Source organism: Labrus bergylta, chromosome 1, assembly GCF_963930695.1.
Source record: "Labrus bergylta chromosome 1, fLabBer1.1, whole genome shotgun sequence".
NCBI classification, from domain to species: Eukaryota; Metazoa; Chordata; class Actinopteri; order Labriformes; family Labridae; genus Labrus; species Labrus bergylta.
Genome location: NC_089195.1, coordinates 4,941,989 through 4,965,247, shown reverse-complemented (window position 1 = coordinate 4,965,247; position 23,259 = coordinate 4,941,989). Strand labels below are relative to the sequence as shown.

General features: G+C 38.6%; 1 protein-coding gene across 1 annotated transcript in view; it reads right to left on the bottom strand.

Moving 5' to 3' along the window:
• Positions 1–23,259, bottom strand: part of sorcs3a (sortilin related VPS10 domain containing receptor 3a) — a 223,425-nt gene that overhangs the window by 5,910 nt on the left and 194,256 nt on the right. Inside the window, exons 19-24 of the mRNA XM_020639103.3 lie at positions 22,050–22,236; positions 17,355–17,488; positions 15,105–15,228; positions 14,497–14,609; positions 3,424–3,555; positions 3,226–3,325 (exon numbers count right to left, since the gene is read on the bottom strand). Coding sequence (XP_020494759.2) covers positions 3,226–3,325; positions 3,424–3,555; positions 14,497–14,609; positions 15,105–15,228; positions 17,355–17,488; positions 22,050–22,236 — 790 coding nt within the window. The remainder of the gene's footprint in view (positions 1–3,225; positions 3,326–3,423; positions 3,556–14,496; positions 14,610–15,104; positions 15,229–17,354; positions 17,489–22,049; positions 22,237–23,259) is intronic.

The window sequence follows — 23,259 nt, the reverse complement described above, 5'->3', positions numbered from 1 at the left end:
TGTTTGGTGAACAGCTTTCTGCTGGACACACAAATCAACACTTTGAGATGGACAAGCCTGAACCACAACAGTCAAAAAATGTGGGCTAGACAGAGAAACAGTTAGCTTACTGTACTTATTATAAAGCTCTATAAAGCTACAAACTACATAGAAGCTACACATATTTACATAGAAGTAACGTTTTTTGAAATCTATCATGTAAACCAGCCTTTCCCAAACTTAAGACTGCCATGGTCCGCTTTGAAATACTAAATTACTCCGGGGCCCATTATAATTTTATTTTTATGACTACAGCTATCACTTTCAATTAGGGTAAATGGTTGGACATGACAACATGATATTATGGCAAGATAGACACAAAAGTTTTCTAAACATTATGTCCATGAATAGTCATGACACGCCTTACTAATCACTCAAAGGGTTGACTCATGGTAAATCATCATTATTGTGATATTTATTTTATTTTTTAAATTGGTGGAGGGCTTTCCGCGGCCCACCTGCAGTACCCACATGGCCCACAAGGGGGCCACGGCCCACACTTTGGGAAGCACTGATGTAAACTATTTAAGGCAGTCAAGCAGATGGCTAAATCTCCATTAACATCATACCATTTATTATCCATTGTCCCTTATAATAAACAATCAAAGAAAAGTACAACAAGGTTAAGCTATAGTGGTTAAAGAGCCCATATTATGCCCTTTTTGGGGTTGGTATATTTAATCTATGTAACTACTTTTGTACGTTCACAATAGCTAAAGTCTGAAAAAAGTGTCTGTTTTCATGTACTGCTCCTCCTTGCTCCCTCTCCGCTCTGAGTCCGTCAGCTACACTCTGTTGAGCCCCCACTGTTAGACCCCACGTGGGCCAAGTCTGCTCTGATTGGCCTGCCGATCCGCTCTGTCATTATTGGTCAGTTGCTCAGCACAGTTCTCAGAAATTTCAACACGAGCTGCAGGGCTTGGCACAACGAGCCAATGGGCTTAGATCAGTGATCTCACACTGACAATGATGCCACACTGACAATTTTTTATCGAGGTGGGCTAGAACCGAGCGTTACATGCAGCTAATGCTACAGCTAACAGGAGGATGTAGGAGAAGCCGCGTTTCCGCGGACTTTGAATTTTTGCACATAGATGTGCCTAAACATGCACAGGACACTTGGAAAACACACTAAAGGGCATATAAAACCAGAAAAAGCAGAATATGGGACCTTTAAAGCTACATGAAGTGAAGTCAACTGGTCAGAGGTCCTCTTAGATAACTGTAGACATTTTGCAAAGTCTAACATTTGGCTACATCTAATCCAATGACAGCATAAGAACCGTTACAGAAGCAAACAGAATGTTGTTTAGATAGTTAAGTAATCTGCTATATCTGGTACAGTGACATCATTGGGATGGTGATTGAAGTCAAATTAGGGTAAGCAAAGTGAAGCCATTTGCCTCACCTACTGTTTCAGTGAGCTCAGCATTCAGCTAAAAAAGAGTCATTTACAAGTAAAATATTTGTATATTTATGATGTATGTATACATACATATCAACATTCTATAATAAAGTTTATGCATATACATATGTGTATATTATGTTTCTTTATGTATATGTAAGGATGAGACTGGGAACATACAGCTTCTATGTTTGTTTGTTTTTCTTGTTGTTGTTTTTTCTCATTGCCTGTTCCTGTCGATATTTTAAAACCCTTCCATAAAAAGAGAATATATTTATACATCATATGACTGCTTTAAGTAGTCAATGCGGAGAATGTTGTGGTGTTCAAAGCATTTCATGTCATCGTTTCTGCTTATATCCAAATAGAATCTTTTTCTCATTTTCCAGGCGGCACATTCACATCAACAGCTGTGCTTTGAAAACGACATAAAACATGTTTATTTGCCAGTAAATTAATTCCACCACTTGAGTACTGGATATATATATACACGACAACTACAGTGAATTTTGAGATGATACTCTCGTTTTTTAATACCTCATATGTCACAAGTTGAGCTAGCGTGAAATAAATGTGTCTGAAGCAGGGCTAAGACGGTAACAGCAGCAGATGATTCAAACAGTTAAAGTGGATTAGAAGTAGTTATCTGCACATTTATCTCAATCAAGAACCCAACCAAACAAGCACTTCGTATGATTCATGTCACACTTGGGCTCATCATTTTTGAATAGTGTATTAATGTCTGCCACTGTAAGAAAATCACACTGGAGTTTTTTCGATGTTCCTGTGCTACTCCCGAGCACATCAGCTCAGAGGCGATGATGCGTTTGCTGTTGACCTTTCTCAAGGAGCTTGAAGGCTTTTTAGACCTTTTCTTGGGGGGTGGCATAAAAAGGAGAGATCCAGCTGTGTACACCACCCGATGTCATTAGAGTGCAGCACAGCAGCGAAGCGTCACAGAGCAGTGCATGCCAGGCTGTTAAACCTGGCATTTTTAGCTTCAGACAACTCATGGCTGTGTGCCTCCAGAGACTGTACGCCTAATGAAAACCAGCCAAGCAATGAAAACAACGCAAGATCTGTCCAGCACTGGGACATGGGACTTGATGAGGCCCAGCAAGCCAAGAAAAGGCTTGCTGGGTAGAGTTTCCAGACAAGCAACCAAATTTAAAATTGATGTGCCTCAATGAGTCCAGCATTGATTTCAAACTGTATTTATAACTGCAATTCATTTTGTTTGCTTTTTTTTTTTTTGGCAGGAGCACATTTTTCTTTTTCTCAAAAGTTGCCAACCTTCTTTTTTCTAACAATGATAAGCAGAACAGACTCCTCCAGAAGTGTTGGAATTCCAGCTCTGCCCTTAAATTGTACAGTCCTCCTTCTCAAGGACTAAATAATCAACATAATTATACTCAGTGTAACACTCATTTTGTGGTTGGATGGCTATAAAAGGAACCGAACAGATGTTCAGTTTTTTGATGGCAGGCATAAAAGATCCCTCATCTCAAGGAGCTCCACTTAAAATCAAACCCCATCCCAATACTCCCCTGTGTTCTCTCGCTTGGGATGGAGGCAGGATGACAGGAATTTTAATTGGTGGACCAAAGAAAAATACTTGTCGTCAAAAAAAAAAAAAAGTTTTTTATTGAACATTTCTCAGCATTTCTAAATGCAAAATATAAAATGCCAAGGCAAACTTCAATTACCCAGACAGGTTGATAAAATATTTAATAACTCAAAGGCAGTGTTGAAAGAAGTGAGATGATGTAAATGATTCTTACCCAGTGTTAACTGTGTGTTGTATACAATCACCCTCACACCGGGCTTCAGCTCAAACTCCACCAGATTTTGGTTCAGTGCACTGACGATAACATCAGATACCTATAGGAAGAACACATTGAACATGGTGTTTTCAGTTTTTTTGGAGCAGTGTATTTGATATGATGTCAACATTTTGCCATGTAAATTGTAACCTTTACCTGCTCTAGCTCCTCCTCTTTCTTTTTCTTGGTCTCTGATTGGTTCCTATGAGGTAACAGGAAGAGTTCAGCAGCTGTGGGAACTCCAGGAAACACGGCTACCAAGAGCTGCTCCTCTGGGAAGTCAGACACCTGTGACCAGGCAGAAATATCAGAATCAGAATCAGAATCAGCTTTATTGGCCAGGTATGCTTAAACACACAAGGAATTTTACTTTGGCAAACTGTGCTCTCTTTGTACAAAGGTATAATATTAAATATCAACAATAAACACAGAAATAAACAAATAAGCAAAGACTAATATGTACAAGGCTGAATAGGATAATATATATCCTAATAAATATCCATTGTTAAATACAACACTGTGATAATAATGAGCACAGATACACAGGTACGGCAATTCAATCAGCTCTTTTATGATTATTTTTTGTAACGAACTTTAGTATCTATAAAAATAACTGAGGAACAGACAAAAGTGAGAGAGTATGATATGAACTATACACCATGCCTAAACAGACAAACCTTCTAAAGTTGTACCAACTAAAAAACTATACAAAGTGAGAACTATAACTAGAACATGTTTTTATTGATTAATTGGTGGATTTAATATTGCAGTGAGCAGAGTGGGAGTGTAACTTTTGTCTTATTAGCTCTCAGGCTTTGTCTGACCCTTCGAACTGGCCAATACAAATTGCCCAGAAGTGTCTACATTGATATGTTTGCTTATTGTGATGTATTTCTTGGAGTATTTTCAAAAGTTTGTTTTGTGTTAGCCAGTACACCAGAATAATTTTTGAAAATAATGAAATTTAAAACTTTTTGAAATTACATTTTTCTACATAAAGAACAAAGCACGTTCCAAAAATAATTCTAATTGAAGAAACCTTAACTATACATACATATATATGTATATATGTATTCATACACACTATAAAAAACTGTAACTTTGTAAAATGTCTTTAAATATGCACTTTTAGAGTTTTCATGGCGTGTTTTGCCACAGTGCTTACAATTGTACTATTGCTGGTTGTGATGTCATTCCTTGGAGTATCTTCAGATTATTTATTTCTCTTTATTAATTTTTTTCTGTATCTGTATGCTATGTATTAGATTGTTGTATTAGATCAGTTAAAATACACGACAGGTAACAAAACATCATGAAGACATTAAGATTTCAACTTTGACAATAATGAAAATGAAGATATCATAGGTTTTTAAACCTATGATAACCTATGATTTATGAATTTAAACAAACTGATCTTCTGTGGCAGGATTTCAGTCTTTAGCATCTCGTTTCTACATTTATATCTCACCTCACAACATTAGACAACATCGTCGATGAGTGTGCCAACCCGTTTGACAAAGAAAAGTTGGAATGTCGTGTAGGATGTCAATAAAAATCAGAATGTTGTGATGTGCAAAACATTGAAACCACATATTTGATTGTAAATAACACAAAGACAACAAATCAAATGTGAAACTGAGACATTAAGATCTGGCACCTCTCCAGCTACCAGACCAACTTCCGTATTTGGTCCGCATCAGGACCCTACAGACTGAGCTACTGCCGCCCAGACATGTCATTGTTTTTGGAAAATGACTTTTTCCATTTTGAATTTGATGCCAGCAACATGTTTCAAATAAGTTAGGTCAGTAGTAACAAAGGACTGGAACAGAAATGCTTATAAAACATCTCATGGATCATCTTACAATGAATAAAGTAAACTACCAACATGTTAGTAACATGATGTGATACTCTTTTCTGCCATCAGCTTGGAGATACAGGACTCTGACCTGGAAGAGGGCATGGTTTCAAAAGAGCTTTGTTTCATTGGCTATTGAAGCTCTTAATAAGCTTCCACACTGACTGGCTGCTTCGATTGTTTACAGGTTTCTTACTGTGTTACATGTTTATATAGGCTTTGAGTATACCTGTGTACCAACTGTGCAAGGCTGTGATGAAAATCACAAAGTTCCCCCTGGGGGACAACAAAGAAATGTATTGTATTGTATTGTAAAAAAAAAGAGCATCCCAGAGAGTCTTTCTGAGGTAAAAATGGTTTTACCACTCTGTGAAAGTCTGTGCTGGCAAATTGTACAAAACTTTTATTTTTTAAATGTTTGTTTTAACATAAAAATGCAAAGATCACAGGATCACATTTTTCACAGCGCATAATATTATTTGAAAATGAACAGGAACACTTCCAAAATAAATTTGTCTGTAAACACAGATCATCGCTGCATTCATGATTACTAACAGAAATTCTACCTTGTAAAAAGAAAACTGATTAAACCAGATCCAGCAATGCTGTTGCCTTCTCTGGTTCCAGGATCATCTAAAATAGACTGAGTGGAGAACTGTCCTGAGGTCTGACAAGGAAAAATATGAGCTTCTGTTTAGAAATCCTGCAAGACACACGTTCTCTGGGCTATAAGAGGAGAGGGACCATCCAGCCTGTTATCAGTGGACAGTTCAAAAGAACACATCCATGATGGTATGGGGGTGCATTAGTGCACATCTGTGTAGGGGCCAAGGTAGACAACTTCTTCTTCAGGTGAGACCTTATTTCATCAAGACAATGCCCAAACACATTCTGGATATAACAACAGCATAGCTCTGTAGTAAAAAAGTGTAGCCTGTCTGAAGTCCTGAACTGTCATCCATAGCAACTATTTGGAGTATTATAAAGTCTATAGACAAACAGCTGAATTCATTAAGCAAGCATTACATTAAGCAAATGGTAAACATTCCACTTTCAATCACAGAAATACGCTGCCTTAGTTTCCAATAAGAAAAAAGTAAGATGACAGAGTGGTGAACAAGGTCCTGTCTCACTTTTTTATTTGAATGTGTTGCTTTCATCAAATTCCAAAATGGGCGTTCAATTGTCCAAATACAATGAATTATAATCTCAGTTTTACCTATCATATATGTTGTCTAGGTGCCATTTTGAATAAAATATGGGGTTTGCATTACATTTTACACAATTTCCAGACCGTTTTAGGAACTGAAATTACACTAAAGAAGTCTAAGCTTTCCACTGTCATAAGAAATGGATGTTCAAGTTATTATAGGAGTAATTTTGGATCAGTTTAAATGGGTTACATCACAAACATCTACAGTAGCAGTGTCAAGGTGGTCCATTTAAATTGAGTTTCATCGTGTGAGTAGTTGCTTTACTCCATGCTGCAAGAACACAGTCTTATCCTTATATGACTGTTACCAAACAGAATTAAACAATGACACATTTATGCATTCAAATGGGCTGACATTAATCAATTTTATTCATTTAGCACAGAACTTAATTTGGTAAACACAATGTGCTTAATATTAAAATGCAAGGCGTAGACGTGTACTGTTCAGAAATGGAAGACTGTTCCATGAGAAGTTATTTTTTAATCACGGAAAACTAATTATGTTCTGAAACTCTAGAGTTCAATCCATAATTTCTTTAATTTAAAATCGCCTGCCACTGAGTCACTTCTGGAAGATAAGTGTTTGTATACTCAGAAAAGCAGCGACAGTTCACATGTAGCAGATGTTTTTCACACTCTTCATAAAGCTTTAATGTTGATGTCTGTGTAATTATGTGTAATTAAATCTTTTCCATTTTTTTTGTGAATGTATAATTTTGATTGTTGTTAAACTTGTCAAACATTTTTATAATTATAAAAGAAAAAATATCCCAAGTAAAAGTCCAAATACGACTTCTTTTGACGTGACTTTTTGTGTTAACATTGACATCATAGAGATAAAGCTGACTTGACTTTCAGACTGAAGCAAAGAGGGTTTTCATTTCAGTCTTCTGTAAGCATGGGTGAAGACCGGTATTTTTGTCTTATTTGAATTCATCTGGAAAATGCAACAGTTCACCACAAGTTCACATGCCAGTATTGATGCAAACAGAGGGGGAAGCACAGAAGTAGAAAGGGAGAGAAGGAAAAGATGAAGAGAGAGATGAAACGAGAGGGTGGAACACGCAAATAGCAACTGAGTGAAAAATAGAAGGAGACAGTGTTTTCAAGTGTTATTTTTGGGAAAGAACGAACAGGCAACTTTTTTTGTACTGTTTTCTTTTTTAAACGCGCCCTCCTTACAAAGACATAGTTGTCAAATCGGCCTCTGAAACTATTAGAAGCAGCCTCAACAGTTTGTCGTGAGCAGATCCAATGAAGACGCAAGACCAGGTCCAGGTACTTTATACCTGCTCTTTACTTTAGTGATAGTATGCATTATAGCCAAGCGACAACCTCCGGTGTAGAAAAATGAAGCCAATGAGGAAGTACAAAATCCTACAGTTTGTCGAGTGTCTGCTTGAGACTGGCCCCAGGGGTCACATACACACAACAGGCAAAAATGCCTGTTTTTACAGCAGAACATGTTCACAACCTGGTACAAAAAACTAAATAGGTCTCATTGTTAATGTCATCATGGTCAAAAACTGGGGGTGATTTAAAAAACGGCTCTGTTATGATTTCATGAACGATATGTGTTTTCTATAGTTAGGTGCGTAGCTGACATGATTGACAAGTGGGCACGATGTAATGGTTTGTCAGGAGGCTTAAAACCTGCATCAGCTCCAGCTCTCAGCTTGTCGTTTGGGTGACTGAAAGTTAGGCTGAGACAGGATTTCCAGTATGGCGGCTGCTGCCAATGAGCCTCCGGAGCCCCCTGCCAAAACTTCACTCAGGATTTGTCCATTAATATTAACAGTCTATGGTTAGAGCACTGGTTTCCAACTTTTCTTTGCTTGGTGCCCCCCCCCTACTTGTATCTAAGAAAAAGTGATACATTACTGTCATGAATTATGAATCTTAATTGTTTTCATAGAGAATACAATAAGATTCCCATGAAGTCATGTAAAATAAGACAAATAGCATACCTTTAGCCCATTTTCACTTTAACTCAGTTTGAAGTTCAGCATGAGGGCTATGTGTTTGCAGTGCTTTGTCTTGATTACTGTGCAGGCTGCTCACTGCCATATTGGGTTTTGCTTTTATATCATCTTGGATTCAGTTAGAGGCAGATTTGGGTGTTTTTGATGTCAAGATGTCAAAACCTTTATCATCAAAATATCTAGGACTAAAGACTTGAGTAAAGATTTTTGTACGTTTAGTTTCACCATGTCATATGTTACACTTCTTCTTGCCAGTGCTATCGCCAAAGCAGATTAGGTTTAAACGATTAGGTTAAATAATTTGTTCAACTGTACAATTAGTATGATTAGCAGTACAACTGTATTCAGTTCTCAGCCAGATGAAAAGCTGTTGAACAGATGAAGCAATTAAATGTTGACTGTGCTTTAAAGCTTTAACAACAACATGATGATAGTGTTAACAAGAAAAAGGAAAAGCCAGGTATTTATAGTCATAAATGTCATAAGTGTCATAAAAACACTTTTATACAGGTGTTTTCTGGAGTGAAAAGGTATCATTATTCCTAGTATTGGTGACAATAGTTGTCATAGAGACATAAGGTAATATTACACAACTGCAAAACCATACGCACACTCCATTCTAGCATATCATTAAGATTGGATTGAAAATTACAAAGTCAAAGTCGTAATTTACCTGTGATGGATAAAGCATAAGCAAATGTTTCTGTCTTTGTTTCAAGAAATATATTTTCCAGGCCCTTTGCTCTCAACCACTTTATACAAGAAAGTGAAGCTGGGCCTGGGTGGTAATCACTCTTTATTTTAGAGCCTGTGATGTTTTTATGTTTTCTCAGTGGTCTGGGCAGACAATGGAGTGGGCATAGCCAAAGAACATCAATTATCAAGCACTAAAATCACTATTTGAGTACCAAAGAAGTGGACAAATGATAGCCACGGGCATGACTTGCATTGAGAGCAGCAAGGCAGAGGGAGAGCTAAAGTGAATAGGATGACAGAAGATGCAATTGGCCCTGAGAAGAAAATCAATACACTTTGACCATGCTAGATGTCAGTCGCTCATTAGTTTAAAAACCTGCCTGGCTCCTTTTGAGAGCTCCGTTTTGATGCTTTGCAAATTTACTGCTGGATACGAAAATAAGATTAGGTTGGTACGGAGGGAGAGGTGAGAAAAACTCAGCAAAGACGAGGTTACCTGCTGCAGGGGAGCCTGGCTCAATTTGGTATGATTCAAACATTCCACAGTGCAATATTTCGCAGGTTTATTTGAAGGGAATGCTTTTTCAAAGAGATGAGCTCTCGAGAGATTCCGCACAGAAATGAAACCATATGCAAACTGAAAGTTATTAGGCCTCTAGATACTACTCATAAGTCTGCATGCTACTATTCTCAGTTCTGCTTTCATATGTTTCTGTTCAAATTGAAAATGCATAAAACCCTTGGGATGTACGATCTAATTGTTTGAGAATCCAATATAATTGAAAAGAAACTATTGAGCTGCTGAAGTGTGTTTATGCATGCTTAGCTTACTGCTTCTGCCATGCTAGCAGCCATGTGGGCTACAAAAAGGTACAATGGCATGTTGAGCTAAATGCTATAACAAGCATGTTTATTAGCTCACAAAAAACTGTAAACATCATGATAGTCATCTATTTTATATTTACCATGGTTATCATCTTAGCATTTTAGCATACAAGTGTACTTAAAACAACATGTGTGTTAAACCGAAGCAGCAGATGCTATTTAATCACAACTGATACAGAAATAGTTCTAGCTAAACACAAATTATTACAAGACAATTGCATTAGTAAAAGGGTACACAAAAAAAACATTTAGTGGTCCGGTTTGGTTCAATATAGTTTGGTACAGTTTGGTCAGTAAACCTTGATCTTGCTTGAGTTTCCACAGCAAATCCTGGGGCGGTGAAAGTCGGATGGCAATAGCATAGCATTAGCTATGTAATAGCGTGACATCATAGCACCATGACACAGTGTGTCTAGCTCCACCCTTTAGGGTTGGATCAGTACGATTGGCACTCCAACAGAAATGTAGAAAAATAAGTAGGATGGCACAAAATGGTTATTTTGGTATCATTTCCAACTTTTGACAGTTGAAACACCTATAAATGCCAAACCATTTCAAACTCAACCGCATCGAACTGAACCGGATGGCTTGGTGGAAACGGGGTTTAGAAATACCAAAATATACATTATCTGTCAGTGGCTCATGGAACAGGTTAATGTTCCAGCAGCGTCTTCTCTACCAAACAAAGTTTAGTTCTATATGAATATGTAAGGCCTGTTATCAACAGTTGTTCAATGAAAAGATGAAAATATCACATTCTTGCATAATTGACTTAACACCAGTTGTTTGATGATGTGCTTTTTTGCCTTTGGGGAGGAATGATGAAGTGTTTTGGTACCTTAAGGGAATCAATATGGAAAGGATAGCTTGAAAACTAGCATTAACCTTCAGTGAAAGCTTTTGGTGAGAGGGGACATTGTAAACTGAATGAGTTTGAGCTGAGGAACATTAAGGGGATGTGAGAGGGAGGTGATTCAAGAAAGGCTGAGTGAAATGAAATAACCTCCATTACTGAATGTGCATTCAGGAGTGGTTTGCAGCCACACCAAAGCAAGCCTGGGTGAAGAGTGCAGAGTCATGACTTATACGATTCAGCAGTAGGGCCACGCGGCACCTCAGTTAAATAGACCTTGACTTTGATTGCGAGTTGCTCCCTCTCTCATACCCTGTTTTGTTGTTGCAAAGTTGTTTACTATGTTGAATTGCCATCAGTTGTCTGACTGCGGCCTCTGTCCCTAGCAAGTGTTTTCAAACCTGACTAAAATTTGAGAAAAATAACCCTTCCTGTCTCCACTTTGATGATATGTTTATCTGAAAATGAACCTTGTGTCAGCTCCAGGCTCATGTTGGCAGGAGATGATGTCAGACTAACAGGATAAAGTGAAAAGTTTAATTCAAACATATGTGACATATCAGCCTCTGTCAACAAGTATAGTGTAATAAATAACAAATATTGACGCTGTCACTTTTTTCACACACTGTGAGGTTTTTTCACCTGAAAGGAGACCCTGTAAGAATACCTACGTCTTTAAATAAAACTAGCTAAACGATCACTTGTAGAGCCCTTCATTTGTGCCACGGAAACTGCATTATACCTTTAACCAATCTTCAAAACATTGGGTTGTCTTTAAAAGAGTAATTTCTGTTCATACCCAGTTTAGAGTTTAATTGGCATACCATTTGAAAAAAAAAAAAAAAGAAGCAATTTCACCCCCCCCCCCGGGGGGGGGGGGGGGGGGGGGGGTGAAAGGAAGGGTCTATCCAGGTCAGAATCTGTAATAAATACATTTTTTTATTTTGTGTGCTACATATTTCCTCGCTATATTAACTCTGCTAACATGAATGATAGAAGTCACACTGCAATCGTGTCTAGGTGAGAGAAGAAAGTAGTAGAACATGACAGTATTTTCTTTTTCTGTAGAGGAAGAACTTGACATGACTGATAATATGCAGTGTTCAGGAGTGTTGCTTTCAAGTGCTGTCTGCAGTGCACTTTGAGCTCATACAGGAAGGAATAACTAGACTAGACTACTGATCCCTCATTTCTTTCAGTGTCTGAATACTTTGTAAAGAATGCATTTCATTAGGAACTCATCATTTTGTTTTGACATTCCCCAATGTGTTTTCATTCCAACAATTTGAAGCTCTTTGTTAATGTACCTCTATTGCAGTGGGAAACACAAAGGGGGAGATGAAAAGAGAGTCATAGGGCTTTCACACCTGCACAAAACTCCTGATATTTGCAGGAGGAGCTGTAGGTGTGAACACATACAGCCACATATTTCACAGAGTTTCTCCTGCCAGACCCTTGGGTTTTTTTCGGCAAGAAGTCAGAGAGAGCTAATGTTAAAAGGCTGCAGGATATTATCTAGAAAAATCACTCAGAGCCAGTGAGAGTTGACGCTTACATATATCCTGTGAATGGTGCATAGACTGTATGCATGAGACCGCTACATTCTCCATTACATGTGATTAAACTGCTGCATTACATTTTCTGTTCACAAATATATAAATAAATCTCAGCTTTACCCCATATGTTTTGTGCACCAGACATGATACACCAAATAAACAGAATATAAATTGTGATTCTAGGGCCTATTTTAGTCTACTTTGACATGGCCTTCATCAGATAGGGTTTAAAAATGAAAATAAAATAAAAGACACATTTGTATGACTTGAAATAAGCTATTAAAATGCAACAGCCCTCAGACAGCTGGTTCCATATTGTCAATCAATAATAGAAACACCTGCCAGATTTAACAGTGTATATTTAAAAGTCCTGGCACTCATGCTAATATTGTAACCTTACTCGTTGCTTATACTGAGAGCAAGTTTAAGAATGTCACTTTCAGGTACCTGCACCTGATTTCATCCACATACCAAAAACTTACAGAACGTGCCAGTTTTCATGTCAACTGAGAAGTGAAGTACGCATGCCACTATGTGCTTGAGATTACATCCATAACCATGAAGATTCCTTTCTGAGAGAAATGTACAGCTTCAGTCTAGTAAGTTCAAACATAAACAAGATCAGGGTGTCTATGGGGTTGTTAATATCGATCCTGTCTAAATAATTTAGAAACGTGTTATTGCTCTTCTTGATGGAGATGTTTATTCCGAATTGTCTTTTCATTTTCTGGGCATATATATATATATATATATATATATATATATATATATACATTTTTTTTTTTGCTCAAAAGCCTTTGAAATGTGTCTTGAAATAGCATACAAATTAATACATGTATCAAAATTGAAAGATGCATTATGGACACACAATAATCCCATTGAACATGAGCACTTAAACCTGTTTAAAAACAGCACATTTTGCTATAAGACCATTTCATCACTGACTGTGTTGCCTTGGCTAATGGACTTTTGATTGACATCTGACTGGCACCATATGAATGGAGAGCTAAACAATGGCTTGCCATCAATAATACAGTTGGCAGTTGTGTAGCAGTTGGCATACACATGCAATGTTAATTGAGGTGCCACCTTTTTTGTTCACCAAGCTGTGGTGGATTAGCGAGTGTTCTTTAAGTCTTAACCCACTGACGCCCAATCCCATTGGCGACAAACACCATTGGTCATTCGCATTAAAATCTCCAACTGCGGGGGGGGGCAGACAATTCTTGTCACAAAGATGTCACCAGCACTAGGGGTTAACAGTCTTGTGATCCAATCTGGAAAGTAGCTTTGTTTTAAATAGCAGAGATAATTTAACCCAAAGGATCAACTTGCAATCATTCAAAAGTCAAATTTAAAAACATGTAGGCCAACATTAAACCCAATATCAAGTTTACAAAAACCTCAATGACAACAGTTTCTGATACTTGATAAATGCTTATAGATATACATGACCCTATGTTAAATAGTTAAGGCGACAGTGTTGATTTGGGTTGCTACAGGAAAAGGGAGATCAGTCAGCTCAAAAGCATAGGCCTGAGTCCGGATTATCCAGGTTATACATGAGATTCATTTCACTCTTTTAAATAGTCCACCAGCAGCGCCCACCTGCAGCTCTAATGCCCAATATGTTGGTGAGATGGCCAAGAGCACATTACAACCAAATGCAGTCAGCTATTCATGAGTTGTGAATGGGGAGATGAGTAGCACTTAACAATGATGGGTTAGCTTCCCACACACGCTGAGAGCACTTGCACCCCTCCTACGTTCAAGTACTTTAAAACACACACACACACACACACACACACACACACACACGCATTAGACACAGTGACAGCTACCATCACATCACAGGTCCCCAACAAGACCCTGCACTTGAAGTCCTGGGATCATTTAATTGGTGACTTTTTGAAATGAAAGAACCAGCACCAATGAAGCCATCTTGGGGGAAGAAGGAAAGCAGAGGCGTTGTCACACCTGTCTCGTGATGAATCACAGGGTGCCCCTGAGGGCGTTCTAGTGCTGCACCAATGAGCCCAGAGTAATGGGCAGCAGAGGTAATAGGGGCATGGGAAATAATTGAGAAATATCACGGTGAGTGAGGAAAAAGTAGGAGATAAAAAGACTTACAGAAAGACAGAAAGAAGAGAAGGCGAAGGACGGAGGGAAAACGAAAAATCACTCACTTGGAGCAGAGCCTTCTTAATTACTCTCCCCACATCCTGTCTCCACTCGGGTATGTCGGGGTTGAACTCGTCCAGATTAGGGGAGAAAGATAAAAGTAGAGATTTGAAGAATTCTGTCGAGGAGAGTCAGGGGAAAAATCAGCCATTAATTCACGCAGATCCGGGGGCATTATTCTCAGAGAGCAGTGCCAACTGTCATTTTGTTCAAGCTGAGTTTCAGGTAGTTAACACTTGATGAAAAGAAGAGGCTTCCTCACATCCCCCGCACTTCCCTTTGGCTAAATGTACCAGATGCACTTCTAGATAATTAGAAAATGTCAGAGCTTTACGCCAGCCATTCCACTGGTAATAAATCACATCATCTTAAAGATGCTTGCTGCCGCATTACCTGGTTTCAAATGAAGACGTATTTTTCAGAGGTTCTAACAGTAATGTGATATATTTTACGAAAAAGAGGGACAGTTTTATATCCAACACAGCAGAGTCAGAGAGTGATGTATTCGGAAGTATCTAACTGCTTTGCATTTGAAACTTAGGAGATGCCAGCAATACAAAGTTCTTAACAATTTCCTTCAGATCCTGGACGCAAGAAGAAAACACACACTGACCTTTGACTGCTATGGTCTTGGTATCCTGCAGTATTGTGTTAGCTGCCGCCACTTGAACAGTGATGGTGTGCATTCCCTCGCTGGGGAAGGTGTATGAGATACTCCCGTCCAATGTAATTACCGGCTGGAAGCACAAAAGTTACAAAATTGTCACAGCATGTCCTCCTCTTCCTGCTATTCTCCACCACATACTCTCTGGCTTAACCTTCTTTCCCTATTGAAGCACATTTCCACCATCCTAACCAGTTGTGCAGTTGTCTGACCTTGCTAGCTCCCATGTCTCCTCTTCCCTCATCAGCTTCACACCGTGAACAGTGGTCAGTTTCCTTTGTGTTTTTTTAGCTAGGTCATCCTAGTTGCCATGAGCTTTGTCGGTGTCCTGCCTTTCGCTTTGCCCTTGGTTTTGTCTTCAATCGAGCCTTGATCCACCTACCTACCACCTTACTTTTACAAGTTTGCTTGCTTATATACTAGTGACTTCCTGTAAGCTAACTATTCCAAAATAAAGCATCTTAAACGCACCAGTATGACAGTTTCCTTCTGCTTCTGGGTCCCTACCCTGGTGCCTTTTAAACCCAACATTTGAGGCTGTTATTTTGTTATCAGGATGGTGTTAGGGCTTGACTTTGTTTTCACTATCCAAAAGGAAGGATTTAGGGATTATTTTGGAATTTCTTTGAGATAAACAAGAGGTTTGGTCAAATGAAGACTTTGTTTTTTTAGATTTACTTTCAGATTATTCAGTGATATCTCTAAAGTAAAGCGATTAAAAAGTTGAAGTGAGTGATGTCATTCTGTCTTGCATGTCTACCAAGCTAGTCCAGACTAATATCTATTTTTTTATTGGAGGATAGCTGCAATGCAGGAAATACACACAAATCTGAGGGTTCACCTAGCTACCTTTAATGTGGCTGGATTTATTCAGCAGGCCTTAAATTTTATCAGCAACAAAAGAAAGGAAAAAAAAAAAAGGGAAATCTTATTTTGGACATTCCTGAACCCCGAGAAACAAGCAGCTTGAGATACCTTTTATAAAACATATTTTTTAATTCAGGTAAATTATGCTGAGCAAGCTTTTTCTCTGGTGTAATGCCCTGAATACACATAGTTGGAATTAGCAGCGTGTTATCAGTGTCAAAGCAAAGACCCACAGAACTGCTGGCTAGCTGTACACTCTTAAGTTCCTTTCAGACAGGGAGCAGATGCTGCCACCGCCTCCAGTGCTTTGAATGTAAACATGACAGCAGACATGTCAGGGAGGTCTGCCGCAGTGTCAGGCAGAGGGAGGGTGACTGCCGCTCTCTTGGATGTGAACAGCTCATCGTGCTTGCAGTCAGGGTTCAACTTTCACAACCTGCTGCTGAGATGCGCTTGTGCGAGTATAGCCATGACAGCAGCAACTACTGGAAGAGAAATCATCCAGGAACTGATTTTACTGGTGTGTGAGTTCCCTGAGCAGAATGCTCCTTCACATGCTGAGAACAGTGAGATCAAACGGCAGCAGCTGATGAACTAGTTTCAGACATACATTCTTGTTTATGATACTTGCAGGCCCTGATTAATTTACCTCAGTATTTTAACCTAAGAAAAGATTATGACGCATTCTTTAATCCTTAAAACAGACAAATTTGAAGAAAAAAAACCTTTGATCAAGACCCATCTTATTCGACTCTCGTTGTGCTGACATCTCTTTCTAACTGGATAAATAGAAATATGAATCAGAAGACTTTACATTTAAATGTGTAATTATTTAGGCCAACAGCAGGAAGAAAACACCATCTGTTATTACCGGTGTAGCTTAAAATGTGTCATCTCCGGGGTGTACAGAAGTAACAATTTGAAAGCCTTCACAGTCTCCATTAAATATTAGTTGTAAAGATGATGTTGATGCATATAGTGATCTGTAAGTCACATTACCTGTCAGAACCCTGAACACTCTAGTAAAGTGGAGATGGGATGAAAGTTAAGTGAAATAAACCACGACATACAGTACAAGCAGATAACTGGATCCTACATTTTGAAATTTGACTGACTCTCTTTGAAGCTTCCACTTGTCTTTACTTCACTAGTGTTTATTCTCAAAGTCGGATCCTATTCTGTTACATATACTGGCTCAAGGGGATATTTAGCTATTTGAAAAAACGTGCTAAGTGTTATTTATTTGAATATTGCACATATAAAGACCACACATATTGTATAATGCATTAGAAACTTAGACTGTACTAATAAGGCTTGTGCTTAAATAATTACCTCAGTGTTGTTGCCAAGCCACCAGAAGTAGGTGACAGTACGCGAGTGGCTGGGTAAGACCACGGCTGTAATGTTCACCTCCTTGTTCCTTATGACCACAAAGGGAGCAAGAAGCTGGACATACTCAACTGGACCTGAGAAAGAAACAAAAAAAACATGTAAGTTAAGTTTCTGATGAGACATGGTTGACCCTTTGTTTTAGGTAATAAGCCAGCTGGCAAGATCACAGACCCTAACATGTGGCTCGTTTCAGGTTGAGAAGTACTCCAAACATCATCACTTTTGTAAGACAGCATAGTGTGCTCTTGCGTTATCCCACAGTCCTAAGACCTGCACCTCAGGTGAAAAGATAAATTGTCCAAGGGGTGCATGAAAGTGTGACCGGGTTTCTCTGTGTGTGATAAACTATAGCACCCTTTTCAGTGTGTTTGCTATCATCTCAGCTGGTGCATTCTTAGATAGGATCCACCCGTATACTGTGATGGGAGTGTGCTGAATTGGAAGCAATTTGGAACAAATACTGTGATGATTTTCTGTTAAAGAGGAATTCTGTTTTATTTTTCCGATATAAAAAATCATTCAAGATTGTTAAACGTATGCTCTCTGGCAGTAAAACCACTTTTATACAATTTCACATGATGTCACTGTCAACTTCTCATTCACTGTGATATAATAGTTACTGACCATATCAGACATGGTGGACTTAATATGCAATTTGAAACCAGAATTAGACTGTAATAAAACTATAAAAAAAGACTAAAATGAAGCAAATGTCAAGGTGCAAAAACCTGCAGTAAATTGAGTGTCCACTTGAGGCAGGCTGCAAAAGCTCCTGAAGTCACATACACACCCATTCAAAAATGCATTTTTTTTTTTACAGGAGAAGTTTACATGTTGACAGCTCATCCGTTTTGACTTTATGAAAGGATAAGGCATATGGCTGAGCTGACTGATGTGTGGGCTCAGCGTAGCTGTTTGTTAGGTTGACTGAAAATTACATCTCCAGCATTGCAACTGCCATCGAAGGCCCCCTCCAGTAACCAACGGGTGAGTCACTCAGGAAAGGAGGTTTGAACCTTGCTCTGACAGGTGTGCTTAGAGTGGCTTACAAGTCAGACATATCCATTAAACCATGTGTGCACAATGTGATGGCAGGCAGGATATGAAAGACTTTTATACTTTGTATTCGTTTAATTTCATAGTCTCTTAATATACACTGTTTTAGATCTATCAACATGAGACAGTAAGGTATTGTTTTAAGATCAATCATTGTAAGTGAGAAGTGTGTTTTATCTTTATGTTTTTAGGGGGGAGAAATCCTCAAATGGAACACTCTCAATTTTAATTCTGTCTGTTGTGCTTTTAAAAAATGTGACAGCAGCTGGTGCTTTCCTCAGGAGAAACAAGGTTTTTAAAGATGGTGCATAAATAAACACTTTGCTTTGATACATTGATAATGAACTGCCTGCATGTCTGAAAATGTCACATAGAAAGAGTCTTTTAAATCCAGTAGACAGCATTCAATTACTGAATCTTTAGCAACTGTTGGAGAGGACCAACCCAGAACAGTCTGTTGAAATACCTCCATCAACTTCTGCAGAGGCGCTGCCTGTCAACAGGCAAGGCAGGCAACGGCTTGGGGCCTCAGACCAATTAGGTATGCCCTAGACCATTAGGTAGCCCACAACGCAGCGGTCGAAAAATGGGCACATTTTGCAATGACGGTAGAAAACCTTCCTAGGGGATTCCGATCTGACAGAACTCCCTATCGCCTTGCTGAATACTGGTTGGAGGGCCCCCCCAATTGATCTTTTTCCTAGGGACCCAACAGAATCGCCACTAATCTTCTGCACACAGAAGCCGTGGTAGCAGTGACTAGAGGTAAGCGTAGCATCACAATCAAAGAAAGTTTAAGAATTGCTATTTCTGTTAAATCACTGAAATCGACCTGTATAGCTGAGTCATTCTCATCCACACACCTCATTTGATTTTTTTCACCATGCGGCAATACATTTAAGTGACAATTTATTTGTCAGACATCCATGAATTTCCCACAATCTTGTGCTTAACTGAAAAACGGGCTAAATGGAAAGCTTCACACTTCTCCGTCATTATATTGATTAAAAAAAAGGTAAACAGGGCAACATTTCTTTCAAAACTTATTTTCCTTGATGTAGCTTGTAAAATATAAAAGCATATGGAGACATCATGACATTCCAGTCCATTCTGACCACTTGTTTACTCGTCATTTTGATTTGTACACCATGAGAGACAGCACAATCTCATCAAAAAAGTGACTTTAGCGCTGTCAAAAATGGAAGATGAAGTCCAGATGTTGGCTGACAGTTTAAAGTTGTGAAAACTAGACAGTCAGTTCCAGTAAAAGGTCCTTGTAGGTAAGGAACTCAGGTGTTAACACCTTGACAAACTGCTCATTCAAACCCTAAAAAAAAAAAAATCCAAATGCTGTCTGTATTTCTTACATTACAGGTAATGCTCCAAACCTCTATACCAAGAACCTAATAGGACCTGACAGCAGTCCAGGTTGCTTTACACTAATCTCAGGGATGAAGTTTCCCGCTGTGGACAGATGTTGTACACTACTTTTGGTGAAAAAAAAAAAAAAAGAACTCTGCCAAAGGTTTGTGTAGTGCTGTAGTGTGGGGTGTTTCGTCTCGCTGAGCTTTCTGTTAGCTTTCATCCTCTTTAACCAGAACTAATCTTTATCCCCACTTTCAGATACTCAGTGTGTGTGTTTGTGAGCGTGTGTGCTTGTGTGTGTGTGTGTGTGTGAATGACAGAGGGCGAGTGAATCATTAGATTTTAAATATGCTCAGCAGAGGAATCATTGTAGTAGTTTTTAGCTTTTTCCTCTGAAAGCGTCACCTACGCTGCAAATAAATCCATCTAAAATTATTCAGAAATCAGAAATGAACACTGCAGCTGACACATCAGGGTGTCGAGAGGTCAAATCAGAAAGATTTGACAGAAGACGATGAAAGACAAACTTAACAGACCAAAAGATGATTTTACACATCTTGAAAGGCAATTTTATGATTCCCTTAGACACTTAAAAATATACACTATTTAATCGTACTTTGATTTCAGCTTTAAAGCTTGACAGTCCTTTCATTTGTGTGTGTCCATCTGTGGGAAATATTCTCCACTTCAAAATAAGCAATTGTCATTAGTTTAGCGCCCTAAATTGACTGACTGGATGAATTAGTAGCACAGGTCTGAAAGGCTCACAAGTCTATGTTTCTACTCATAGTGAAACTTGCATAAGCAAACTTGACATGACCTTCCTCCCAAAAGTAGTTCATCACAGCTGCTGTATTATATAACAGGTCAGTGCAGGTCACTTCAGATGAGCTGAGCACAGATCAACAGTGTGCCTGTCATTCACTTGAACATATTTCAGCACCTGGAGCTAGGCAATGGAAAATATACAACTGAGAAGTTCAGCTTTGGGTTCGATGAGGAAATAAAAGAAGAAAAACACATTTCTTATTCTGCAAGTATTTTTCAAAGTGCACAAAGCAGGGGTATTCATTCATATAACAACAGTTAAAAGTCAAATATACACCCTCAGTCCTCAATTTAAAGTGTAAAAGATGCCACATATCTCAGACAAATGGAGTCTAAGCAACAGTTATGCAATGATCTCACCTTCACAAAGGTAACAATGTGTAGTAATAGATGAAATGATTCAGGACAGGAGGTAGTTGTACTTGATTTTGGTGATTTTAAATTATATTACATTTCATGAGAAGATTTATAACCTAGAAAATGATACAAAAACTAAATTCAATTCATCTGCATCATAAACTACAAACTCCATAATGCAAAGTTTTAATGGGAAAATATCATTGCAGCTCTAAAGACATGATTTATGCTACTGTAACACTTGGTTCATTTTAGTGTGATGTACATTAAAAACAGCCAACTAAATATAAACTGTTTTGTAGTAAATAACATTTGAAAAAATACATCCTGACAGGTGTGTGATTTTTTTCAGACCTATAGAAAACCATTTTAAACTGGTATAGCCAATTAACCAATCCCCTTAAGGGTGGCCAATATTTTGAGTTTTTCAAAACTGGAAAGAAAAAAATAACTTATGAATGTAGGTTGTGCAAAGATACTCAGGGGCGTTAATGAATTGTTCGACCAATTAAATAGCATGATGAAAAACACTTTTTTCTGGTTGTAATCCAGGGTTCCATGATAAGCCAAATACATTTCAATAAAGTATTAACAGGAAGAGAAAATACTGTTATTTTTAATGTAAAAAAATACAAAGATAATACTTTATTCAAATGTATTTGACTTATCATGGAACCCTGGATTACAACCAGAAAAGGTGTTTTTCATTTCAAGGGGGGTAAAAAAAACACATTTAGAAAAAAATAAAAAACCTCAGTAGGCCCTCGGGACTACTTACAGTTCCAACAACCTTCACCAGTTATGCAGAGCAGCCTATATGTAGTCTGACAAGCAAACAGGGGGGCGATAAAAGTCTGTCACATGGTGCACCAAACTGCTGCTGCTCGTTAGGTCCCATGTGTCGAGCTCATGTAATAACTAGAAGTGCCTCTGATTAGTTTCTGTACAATTTTGCTCTTGTCTTCTGTCATACTGTTTTCTTTGCTTGGCAGGACTGCACGTGGACAATTTTCAGAGCGCAGCACTTACATGTGACGTGCAGGAAGAGAGTCGTGCTGTCGTAACCCAGCGTGTTCTCTGCCAGCGCTGTCACACGGAATATCCCGGCAGACTTGTAGACGTGTTTGATCCCCTCTTCGGTCCAGCTCAGGTTGGAGTAGGACACAGCTGTGCCGTCGCCGAAATCCAACTGGATGTTGGTCCGCAAAGAGTCACCCTGAAACACAGCACAACGGGGGGGGGATTCAGTGAGATGAATATAATGCACTGACATCACATTTTCACATGAAACCTTGCATCAGAAAGGCCGAAATCATCGGATGGGAGACTGAATAAAGCTTCCCAACTCTTATGGGCATTAGATTAGTGCATTACTCCTACAGGATGAGAAGCTTGTGAGACAATGAATACCCTGTTGGCCAGCCATGCGCAAGGTGTGATCCTGTCTCAGTTTATAGCACAAACCCCTGCTGTGTGCATTGACTGTAACAAACTGATTTGGTACCATTACCATGAGAACAATGATGACGCAGGCATGGTGCAAGCTGCTAATGGAGAATGTTATTATAGAGTGTTATGAGTAGGAATAATATTGGCAAAGAGTCAGGTGTCATCACCTTAAACAAGAGGAGATAGAATTCCTCCTCGGAAGGCTGACAGTGTAGGCACAGATTTATAGTAAACCAAATATTAATAAGCAGCACAGCAAATATTAATATACAGAAACCAGAATACCAATATACCCACCCAAAATATGTTTCTGAAGGCACACAGTGTGTGTGTAGGGGGAGAAATTGAAATGACTGTCAGCCAAAGATATTTCTATATTCAAAAATCTATCAAATGATATTGTGTTATGTGACATGTCATTTATTCTAGAGATCAATATCATGGAATAGTTAGCAGATCAGGATTTATATACACTTGCATGCACAGTTGGTAGGGACCCGAACACAGTCAATGTCAGTCTGCATCAGGTTGCAAGACACAAAACACCAGAAGGATGTTCATGTAAAATGGTTTGTGTCTCCTGTCCTGAATCAGTGATAGGATTGTTTGTATTTTTTTTAAGACTCCTTCCTACTCACAGCTCACTATCCATCTGAATTAACATACTACAGAGTTTTAATTTGATCCAGTAACTTAAGTAACAGGATAAATAAAACAAATCTATAGCCCTCTCACAAACAAGCCAATGAGAATAATCATTTGAATGAAACATTTGTTTTTTACTTCATGT